The 12,340-nt window shown below is 29.3% G+C and overlaps 1 protein-coding gene across 1 annotated transcript; it reads right to left on the bottom strand.

The window, feature by feature from the left end:
• Positions 1-5,712: 5,712 nt before the first annotated feature.
• LOC124887866 lies at positions 5,713-11,914 on the bottom strand. Its single transcript, XM_047397786.1, has 4 exons — positions 11,564-11,914; positions 7,688-7,810; positions 6,083-6,265; positions 5,713-5,730 (listed from the first exon to the last, which is right to left on the bottom strand). The coding sequence occupies exons 1-4, from the start codon at positions 11,912-11,914 to the stop codon at positions 5,713-5,715; spliced, it is 675 nt and encodes a 224-aa protein (XP_047253742.1).
• Positions 11,915-12,340: the final 426 nt, after the last annotated feature.

The raw sequence follows: 12,340 nt of genomic DNA, 5'->3' as shown, positions 1-12,340 counted from the left end.
TCTTCTAATTAAAAAATTATTATGATTCTATTGAGATCTTTTGTAAAAAGAAAATTGATATTTGGAGCAAAGTAGGAACGACATAATTAATTTAGTAATTGTAACTAATTAACTTTTTATTGTTTCATTAATGTACTGGATTTAAAAATTTGTATATGCTTATAACTAATTAATTTTTATAGTTTTATATGGTAAAAAAAAACATTTTTAAAAAATTAATTAAAAATTTTGACATTAAACATGAATCAAGGTTTGCTCCAATTATATATTTGTATTCAAAAAATCATTATATACATATATATGCCCATCAATTTTTAGAATTTAGTTATTATCATTGAAACCATCATTTTAAAATTCATAAAAAACCCATAAACTGTAACATAATTTTTTTTGTTATCTACAAATAAAAATAAATAATAAGTAAGCCGAGGTGAAGCTCAGTCTTATGAAGCGCATATATTTGCTTCATCTAGCCATTAAAAAAATAATCATATTTTATTGTGAAAAACTTTCATAAAATAACTATAAGATTGACTTAATTCGATATTTATAGTTACAGTTTGCTTGAGTACAATTCATAGCTACAAGTTAAAAGAAAGAGAAAGGCAAGTGAGATTGAGAGAGGGAGGAAAGAGGCAAGCGAGATTTAGAAGAAAATACTTGTGCAAAAAAATTAAGTGGATCTCATATAAGACGTCAAGTTAATTTAATATTAAATATTATTAATTTTTTAATACTTAAATGACTTTATACTAATTTTTTAATATAAAATATTATTAGAGGGCTTATAATAATTAATAAGGGACGATATAGCAAAATAACGGTCGAACTAGCTGAAGTAGACATGTCAAAAATATCTGTTTTATTTTTTATTAAATATTAATAATTTTCTAATACCTAAATGACTTTTAATAATTAATTAGAGGTGATACATTAAAATAATAATTGAAACAACTGAAAAAAATCCTCAAATAATAATAAGTGGAATTTTGAGGAGCTTAGTAGTCATTTTGAAAACTATCCTTTTATTATATATTATTAATATTATAATACTTCAATGACTTATAATAATTAATTAGGGCTGATATAGTAAAATTACGCTTGAAGCAGCCAGGACGACCCTAAGTTGCTCAACATTCACGCTACTTATATAGTAAAGTAATATATATATATAAACAAAATCGTTTAAAAGTCTCCGCTTTAAACAAAATCGTTTAACCTTTTGTCCTTTATTTAAAGTCTCCTCTTTAAATAAAATCGTCTTTTCACTGTTTTTCTAATATTTAGGAGTTTGAAAATTAATTAAAAAAATATAGTAAACCTTTTCTTATTACAAGTCACCAGAATGAAGGATAGTTAATGCCTTTTTCATTAATTTAAGAATTCTAAATCAACTAAAGTTGATAGTTGATGTTAAGAAGATTTGACAAATCTAGAAATAAATATGAAAGCGTTAAAATAAGAAAAATATAAGAAATATCAAATTTGTAAAAGTTTTAATTAAGTAATCAATGATTTTCTGAAGATTTAACTTTAAAAATAAGGTAAGATTTTAAATATGAAAAAGAAAAAATAGTAGTATTACAAATATAATTCAAATTGATATGTATCTCTTAGCTTCTAGCAACAACGAAAAAAGATACCAAATCACAAACACTAAAATGACGATCCATTAACCACTTGAAACTTCTGGTGGTAAAATATATATGTGCTTATAATAAAATATCTATTATGTTTACATTATAATATTAATGTGTGAAGGATTTTTTTTAAAAGTGATTTAAACTTTTGGCACTTCATAAGAAACATTCGCAATAGAAAAAGTCATTTAATTTTAAATAATCAAAAGTTAGACGTGCGAAACACGTACTACTAAACTAATATATATATATATATATATACATATCTATATATATATTAGAAGTGCAAGGTCCGTGTCAGCACAGGCCCAACAATAGAACATGTGGTTTGCAATTTTTAAGTTTTAGGAGTTATGTTGGAGTAGGAATGTTGAGCAGCAGAATGTTTTTATTAGTATGATTGAGCTTAGGGGATCACAAGCTTGTAGCACACACATTTATATTATTTATATATATACATACACACACATATATATTATATATATGTGCGTGTGTGTGTGTGAACATTAAGGAGCCATGTTTTGTAAAACGGTACTGTACATATAATTTACATAAATCCCAAAAAAGAGTTGATGCATCCTCAGGTTGGGCTCTGTAAATGTATGACTGAGACCTGTTGCATGAAAGAATACAAGCTAATTATTAGAAGTTTATGATGAACATTGGAAGCAATTTAGGAAAAATAATAACAAATATTGGCCATTGGTTGATTAATTCCATAGAGAAACAACTGTTGCATATACCCACGAAAATACCTGAAGTTTGACCGAATTACCAGTTGAGCACACTAAACTTTGCAGGGGGCCTATTACCCCCCAGACTTTTTTTTTTCGTATTTTAATGGTATATATATGTCACTTGGCACATTGCGTGTTAATCACGTGTATTAAGCGCGTGAACAGTGTTAAAAACGTTTTAAACTCTTTTTTTATTGCCAAACAACCCCTTAATTTTATAATTATTTAAAGTTTTATATTTTTATTTATTTTTTCATTCTTCTTTCTTCTTTCTTCTTTCTTTCTTTTCTTCAACAATGGTTGCTCCATTGTTGAATTGAAATTTAATGAAACTCAATGATTATAATTTAATGGAACTCGTTAATTGAAACTCAATGGATGATTCGGAAGATTCAAACTCGGAAACTCGCTAATTTAATTCTGAGTTCCATTAATGGAAATTGAATCTTCCGAGTTCCATTAACGGCAGATTGAATAGTTTCATACATGAAATTAAGTTTTTCGAATCTTCCGAGTTCCATTAATAAATTTTTCGAATCTTCCGAGTTCCATTAATGAAAATTGAATCATGAAATTAAAATTTTCAAATCTTTCGAGTTCCATTAATGAATTTTTTGAATCTTTCGAGTTCCATTAATGGAAATTGAATCTTCCATTGAGTTTTCAATTAGCGAGTTCCATTCAATTAGCGAGTTTCATTGAATCTTCCATTAATGGAACTCGCTAATTGAATCTTCCGAGTTTCAATAGAAAATTAATGGAAGATTCCATTCAATTATTTGAAAAAACTTTCTTCATAAACTCAATGGAATCATTTGGAATATTTAATATGGTTGTAGTGGTGAAAAAATGTTGAAAAATGATAAAATGGAGAAGAAACGGCGCGTGTACCACACTTTCTACCAAAAAAACTGGGTATACGTTTTGAGGGGGGATTAATTCCACTTTAAAAAAGTCCAGGGGGAAATTAATTCCAATTTAAAAAGTATAGGAGGGTAATAGGACCCCCGCAAAGTTCAATATGCTCCACTGAAAATTTGGTTAAACTTCATGTATTTTCGTGGGTATTATCCCTTTAAGAAATATTCTCCTAGAATATTAATATATATCATGGAAATTTAGATATCATGGGGAAAGTGGGTATTTTCCCTTAGTACAATTGGAAACTTTATCTACTTCTATCAAAATATCATACCAACCAAGTCATCCAATTATATATTATATCAAGTCATAAATACTAGACTCTTTTCTTTTCCCTTAAGTCATATAGTTTCAATGCTAGATAGAGAAGTTGTTTTTGATAGATTTCGCTAAAGACTTATATACCATATATAAGTCGTGAAATTTGATCTTTACTATCAAAATGATTGTTGTTCATTTCCCCCTTTTATGGCCCTTATCATCATCTATATATAATCTACAACTACTAAAATGCTTAGTTCACCAAGACAATTAAAGAAGAAATGTGTGCTGCCTCTGTGCTAAACATAGAGAAACTAAGTAACTATTTTTTGATAAGATTAATTTAAAGCAATTAATACTCCAACAAACAAAAAAAATCTACATAATATGATAAATAAAAAATGAAGGATAGTTGGGTAAAATTATATATATTTGTTTCTACCCATTTTTCTAAAAGCACTAGGTTACTTTTCTAATAAAAGACAATGTTCACACATTCATGGTCGAGGAAAGAAATCACCCCTGGCATTGTAGAGGTTTATTCAAGACTGCATGAGTTATTGATAGATATAGAGGTTACAAAAGTGTGTTTGATTACAAGCAACTGAGTGATCTGTTCTTATCAAGATAGATCCAGACATACAAATTTGTAAAGTAATTCATTAAATTGAGGGGTTTCTATGTACTGAAATTATCTAATTCTTGAATCTCATAATGATGCTACAACCATCAGTAGCTTATAACTGAATAGGTTTATGCTAGTACTTTCAGTTATGTATGACTAATTACTAAATCATTAAACACGAAAAAAAGAGGATACAACTCATGAACATTATAAAGATAACGTGAATTTTTTCTTTAGTTTCTGTATAAAGCGAAGGGAAAGTTTTGCTGTACATTTCGAATTTGGAAAAACAAAAATAGGTTGAAAGTTACGCACCTATGCAGGAGAACGGAGAGAGCAGTCATCCTTAGTATATACCTGATACATTGCATCGTTAGATGTATGCTTTAGGATGCAACAAAAAACGGCTCCCAATGGCAGTTCAAAAGTAGAGAACAAAAGATGTTTCACTGATAAATGAAATTAATATTAGACATCGAGTTTGATAAGGAGAATGTGGATCATCGATAACAGATGTTTCAAACACATGATTGAAAAAAAAATAATTTATATTTTAAATCAATCAAGAAAATTAATAGAGTACAAAAGAGTAAGAGAAATTATTTTATATATTAATTAGGTTATATTGTAATAGTTGTTACACAAATGAGATTATTCATTGATTTTAGCGGTAGGTAGCTAAGTATTGTCGAGTTTTTTTATTAATAATAGTGTTATTTATTTTATTTGTTATTTGTTCTGCTTCATTTACTGTATTATCAATTGTGGTTAATATTTTTTATTCATTATATTTTCTATATGTTTTTTTGTTACTGTATTTTCTTTTCTTATTGAGTAGAATATGTTTGATTTGAGTCACAAATCTATTGAAAATAATTTTCCTACCTTCACAGTTCTTTTTCTTACTGATTTCGATGTGTTTTATTTGAATCGCAAGTCTATCTGAAATAATTTCTCTACCTTTACACTTTCTTTCTTTCTTACGTGGATATATTTTACTTGAATCGCAAATCTATTAAAAATAATTTTCGAGTTCTTGTTGCTTAAGAATGCAGGAGTACTATTTACTCCGTAAATAGCAGTTTATACATGCCTATAACTAATTAAATGAATTCTTGTAGCTTTAGAGGGTCAGGGACATAATATACTGAGTGAAAACAGGCGAATGCATTAGAATTAGTTAGAGGCACATCCAGTAGCACTCAGTGTTTACTTGCAGCTGATCGACAACCAAAACTAAAGAATTCTTGTTCCTTTTAAGGCCAGAGACGTGATATACTCAGTAAATAGTACTACAGCTAATACATTACAATTATTTTATAGGCATATCCAGTAGTATGCAATGTTTACTTGCAGCTGATCTAGCAACCAATGGTCAAGAAAGGCTATGATGTTTATCTCTCACCAAGCAAATATAGTACTCCTATAGCCTCAAGTGAGTAACACACTTTTACTAAGGCCTAAACATGAAACTCTTCAGACTATGTGACTGCAGCGGAATTGCAAGCTCACAATAATGGCTCAATCACTAATTAGCTGGGACCAGCTATAAAAGCAAAAAAGACATCCCGGTGTACTAAAACTTCTGGTATATATAGGGTTCGAGCAAGGGGCAGACCACAAGGACCTATTGTGCATAACCTTGTCTTGCATTTCTACGAGAGGCTATTTGCACGGCTTAAACCCGCGACCAGGAGCTACCATGGCAGCAACTTTAGTAGATACTCCAAGGTTGCCATTCAGAGACCATTATATGAATCTCACATATCCACACTGCTTTATCAAACCAATTTCATTCTAGTGCGCAAGTAAATTAACAAATAGTAGAGAAAATTCATACAGGAACTCGAAAAGTATGTAATTTAAAACGAACAAAGTTGTCAACTAAGAGAAATTACCTTGTGGCACTTTTTCATGGGTAGAGTTTTCAGCTTTGAAGCATGTCTGACATGTGAAGTAGTTGCTTGAGTTGTTGTACACTGATTGCCTGTTGTGGTTGTGTCAGTATTGTGAATTTTTGCTTTATTACTTTCTGCGGTGTCCATTGCAATGTTTGGGGGTGCTATGTTGAGTGTGTTCTCCTTTTCCATGAAAGATACAATGATCAAATTTCTAAAATTTGCATGTGCAGTATTTGAAAACGTTTTTTTGGTTTGGATACTGAATGTTTTTCCTATTAGTTGTGTTTTCACGTTCACAAGAGGCAAAATTTATTTCTGCCAAAAGTAAGCAACAAAGACTTTTAGATTTATGTAGAACAAAATGTTTAATGTTAATGAAGGAGTTGATTGTCTATTGTTTCAAGGGATGTTGGATTAGTCTATTATTACAAGTCACAACAACCAATTACTCAAAATATTTTTTGAAATATAAATAGGAAATATACCCTAATAAATACTAAAACTTTAATATCGTGCTCTATCTTACAAATGATAATTAAGCAAATTTATCATTTTCAAAGCTATACCAGACCAAATTTATGACCCTAAGTGTAGTTGGATAAGTTGTATCAGTCAGCAGAACACAATTAATGATGCAAAATAAAAGAAAAATCCATAATGATGGTGATTCACACACATGATACTTAAGTATGGAACTCAGGGGAAAAAATTATTTTAGATGTATTTTAAAATTTTCTATGTGAACATGATGTATTAGAAAAATGATGAAAACAATTAACATCTCTAACAATTATTTTCTTTCTTGTTACTTTTGAAGCAAATTTCATAAAAGAATGACAGTTCCCATATATGGTGAAATTCTTCATAATTCTTACAGAGTGCTTGAAGGCAAAAATATCAATCAAAATGTAAAAGCAAGCTTCTCAGTGATGGTATGAGGCTAAACCAAATTACAAGTGATGGCATTTATATAATTTTGAAGTCCTAGTTTGCTGAAACTATTTAAGACTTTTTGGACATGGAAAATCCTATCTTTTGTAAAATTTTTGGATCGTAAGCTTGTAATTAAACACACTTTTATAACCTCAATATCTATCAATAACTCATGCAATCTTGAATAAACCTCTACAATGCTAGGGTGATTTCTTTCCTCGACCATGAATGTGTGAACATCGTCTTTTATTAGAAAAGTAACTTGGTGCTGTTAGAAAGATGGGTGGAAACCAAAAAAACCCAATGTTATGATTAGAGGCTTCAATTGGCCAAATATACAATATTTTTATTTTTGTGCAAAATCTTTTTAGAATTATTTTCATGATTAGCTAAGTGTATCTTAGGTACTCATGTACTGCTAGTAAAAGGTTTCTGATGCTTGGAGATAGCTGTGAGCGGTAGAAACAAGTTATATTAAGCATTGTAAATGAGATTAACATCCTAAAATTCTCATGTGATGTATAAATATTTTCAAAAAATTTAAATGGGAAAAGAACAAATGAATACTAAACATCCTAAACTCTTTCTACTCACATTTATTAAAATTATTCTAGATAGTTGATCTTACTTGATTACATGATTTTTGAAGTAATAAATTTTAGTACGCACCTTGACACAATGAATTTCATAAATTTCTTCTGAACTGAGTTGCAACATTGATTCAGCAGGTTCATCAGCTATGAGCGCTGTTGCAGAACCACTGTTCTCAATCACAGTGGCTTCAAATTGTATCTATTGTCGAAATATTAAGAAAAGTAACTGTTAGATGAATGAGAATGTAAAATTATAAGTATTACTTGAAAATGTAAAAGTTATTTATTGTACCTTGGAACAAGATTTGTCGATCGCCGATAGATTATACAGTAAATTGATCTATAAGAATGAATCCTGATGATGACTCTCTTGCAATCTGAGCAATTCAAAATAACAAATTGCTGGTTTTCATTTGACAATGAAATTGTAACTTTCATGTAAAAGATTTGGCCTTACAACATTTAAAAAGTTAGAAATCATAGTATGTAATTTGTAATGCAATAAAAATTTAGTAGAGCAAGACATGATTTTTCTTTTATATGCAATAAAAACTTGTTCATTTGTTTTGACCCTATAAGTTGAAAAGAGGACGAAAGTTTAATTTTTTGTTGATCAATGCTATGTATGAGTTAATTTTTTTGGGGTTAGGAAGGGTACCATTCTATGAGTGCAGCAGCTTGTGGATACGGAGGATTGACTTGGATTGTTGTGAAAAATTTGCTTAATAATCCTATATGAATTAGAATAATTAGTTTTAATTTTATAGTATAGTGTTTGTTAAGAGTATAGTATAATTATATATGTATTCACCAGATCTTGATCTTGCAATTTTTCTGTCAAAAATAATTAAAAATTGATCAAGTATTTTCAGAATTTTGCTTTCATCGTGATCAATAAAGCTTGCCCAAAGAGTGAGTTTGACGGATTTTTTCCTTCATAAAAGGAGGAGAATATATTTAGTATTTAAGTTATATCCTTAAGAATAAAATGGTATTTAATAGTGACATACAAATATCAAATAATGAGGAAAAAGAAAAACGTTGCTTCATAAAGTGTTGTTATGTATTTTTTTGTAAGCAAGGTGAGCAATTCAAAGCTGGATTACATGTGCGGGAAAAGACTCGAGGTAGTAATAGGTAAAAAAAACTCTTACACAAATTAATGCATTATATCCAAGGACAAAAGTTGCGGCTGAAAGGGCAGTTAACGCATGCTAAATAGTACAAATTTTACCTAAGGTATGTGTCAACAAATGGTAAGATATTTGCTAATTGGGGCTAGTGTCAACAAATGGTAAGATATTTGCTAATTGGTGCTATCCATCTTGATTTTCTTGGGAAAATAGATTGTCTGCAGTTCAGGTAGTATGTACATACATGTCGCAAAGTTACATATATTTTAAATTTCGAGCTTTTAGACATTAGCTATTAGATCCTATAATATTTGCTTGAGATTTATTTGAAAGTGAGCATGGAGTTGGAAAATATATCATTTGAAAACACTATAAAGAAAATAAAATCTTACGTTTATTTGAATTGAGTAGAAAATGATACTCGGATTTAGAGGTTTGCAGTTTTAAGAAGTTTGACATCCTAAAAACTGGAGACTTGACCTAAAATTTATAGCTAAAAGAGGAGCAAGAAAAATAAAAATAGTCAAAAGTGTGTACTTTTCATCCATTACAATAAAGTCTTGAATCTTGGATCCATTTATAGAATATGTTGGTGAGCCCGCATTCAGTACAATAAAAAGAATATCTTGAGAGGAATAATAGTAAATGAGTTGATAAATATAAAGCAACAAACTGTACTTTAGTAGTTGATAAAAAATATAATACATTAGATGTTATGATATCAAATTCATACCATTTACATTGATGATCAAAGTGCTCAAATGGCATAACAACTAGTCGTGTCGGTGGCGGCAGAGGATTTTTCAATGGAGTTATTTCTTCTATTGGTTCGACAATAATATTTTTGTCAATTATTCAAGTAAAGTTACTGAGTGGTTTGCTGTATGTATCGTTTGATTTCTTAACACTTGCAACGGACACTAGGTAGGTGCGAAGTGTATTGTGCTATGTCATTGCCAAAGATAATGCACTAAACCAGTATTTCCTGTACAACAATATATTTTATTAATTAAAAAATAAATATTTCTCCAAAAATAATCTCAAAATTGATATGCAGTAATACCATTTTGTAAAGCAGTATAAAAATAATCACTGAGAAAAATTACAAAATTCATTTATCAAAATTGTCAAAGGCACAACTTAAGATATTTTTAATCAGGAATAACAATTTCCTTATGATAAAGATATTTTCCTGTATCTTAAGAGGTGACACAAGTAATGTTCCTTCATCCTCATCACACCTACTACTCCACTAAATGCCTTTCTTTCTTTTGACATTAAATCTTGTTTAAATTCTTAGTGTACTTATCATTCCAATTCAATACATACCCGAAAAAGTCTGTTAATACTTTTTCATAATTTTGCATTTTCGTGTATCCAGAAAAATAGTTAATATTAGTAACAGGATATCTATTTTCAAGTTTCTTATACTTAATCACATCAAAATCAAAAAGATATAATTTGGGAAGGGGTTTTACCATGAGAAGAGGGAAGCCTCTCATTGCTATTATTATATTCAGGGGAAAATATATAGATTTTATATTAAACTTTAACTTTAAATTCAAATTTCAAATATGATTTTTTACCAATACCAATTCAAAATGCCTGAGAATGACTTTCAATCAAATGGAAGGTTAAAATCAAAATTAAACATTATTGTGCTTATTTGGTATGTTATAATTTTCAGTAGTTTATTATTTTCATAAAAATACCTTTTCATCCTGGAAGGTCAAGAGTTGGTATTTTTTCTTTCCATATTGACTCTCTCTTTGTCATCCTTTGTCAACTATTTGTATCTTACAAGTCTAGTCTTTAGTTGTTGGAGTAATTGCGTTGATGTTGAATCATTCAACCATTTTAATTCAAACTGAAATCACAAAGCAGTAACAAATGATATAAATATAGATTCAACTATAGTTAAAATAAAAAAGGATTTATCATTAACACTGAAATTGTTAGTTAGGAAAAAGCTTTTGCAATAATTTCATCGTATAGTATATTAGTCGTGAAGAGATCATCATGATTATCAGCAATAGGAGGTCTTATTAGTACTCTAACATTATTAGAACTCTTAGCTCTTGACAAAGCAACATATAGTTGACCATGAGAAAATACTGTTTCTCTTAAATAAATGCTAACAAAATCTAATGTTTGTCCTTGAGCTTTGTTAATAGTCATGGAAAAACATAATCGCGTTGAAAATTGTGTTCTTTTAAATTGTAAGGGAATTTTTTCATCTGCTAACGTTAATAATGGTATGCGTGGAATAAATACATGAGTATTTTTAAAGTCGTCATTTGATATTGTAGCACTGATAGCATGAGCTTTAAAATCATTTTCAATGGGGCAGTTTTTTTTCAAATATAGCTTGTAAGGAGGTAATTCAGTAGGATTTAAAGTATGCATAAAATCTTCATATTCACTTTGGTCTTTTGGATCAAGTGTTTCATCAGTAGCCACATATACTTTTGCATTGGACAAAAATTGGGTAATCAACATTTCATTTATTTTATCTACAAAATCATTTTTGATTGTATAATAGCTCGAGAAGTAGTAAAAGAAATACTTGAGTGAGAAGTATATAACTTGGGATAAGTAACTTTAAATAGCAAGTTCAATGAATCTTTTTTAGTAGTAAAAGGAATGATTAAAGATTTTGGTATTTCAATTTTTCCTTGAGCATTTCGTTTCTCGTTTCCATTATCGATTTACATTAAGTAGTCGCAAAAAGAAGGGTCAGTTCTTGCTCGCATATTTTTAGATAATTGTAGTTTTTGAATTTGATTCCAACTTTTAGAACATAGTAAGCTTTTGCGGACAAAGTCTTCTCTTTTGCCATTACGAACAACAGCTAGGGTTTGTCTGAAATCACCACTAAAAACAACAACTTTACCACCGAAGAAAATTTTTCTTTCCATAAGATCTTTAAGAAGCAAATCCAAGACCTCTACAATCTCTTTTTTTGCCATTGAGATTTCATCCCATAATATTAATTTTGCATCACGGATTAAAGAAGCCATTGAACTTTGTTTGCTAATATTACAACTAAAATTTTCATCAATATTTATAGGCAGTTTAAATCGAGAATGAGCAGTGCGACCTCCAGGAAGAAGTGAGGCAGCCATACCAGAACTTGCACTTGCCAAAGCTATAAACCCTCTATGTCTCATAGTATCTAATAGTGCACGATATAAAAAATTTTTACCAGTTCCATCAGAACCATCAATAAATAAAGCTCCAGGTTTATTTGAGAACACTCTTTCAAGGATTATATTGTAATCTGTTCGTTGTTCATTGTTTAATTATTTTTTAATAGTAAATCTTCATCACTAACACTGATATTTCTTTTAAAATGTACATCTTTAGCTTCTTTGGCTATAGTAGACGTTTTTATTTTTTTCGAGATTAGTTGAAATTCATTAATATCACGACCCATTGAGTAAAGAATATCATTAGTATTATTTAATACTTTATAACGGATTTCTTATGAAGATAGATTTGCATATTTACTATAATCATTTGACATTGCGGTTTCAAATTTTTTTCATAATTTTTTGAAATTATTTGGATTACAATACGTTAGTAGGACAGCAAAC

This window comes from Capsicum annuum, chromosome 10 (genome assembly GCF_002878395.1).
Source record: "Capsicum annuum cultivar UCD-10X-F1 chromosome 10, UCD10Xv1.1, whole genome shotgun sequence".
Taxonomy (NCBI): Eukaryota; Viridiplantae; Streptophyta; class Magnoliopsida; order Solanales; family Solanaceae; genus Capsicum; species Capsicum annuum.
Note: the sequence above shows the minus strand (reverse complement) of the source record. Positions and strands in the feature narration are given on the sequence as shown.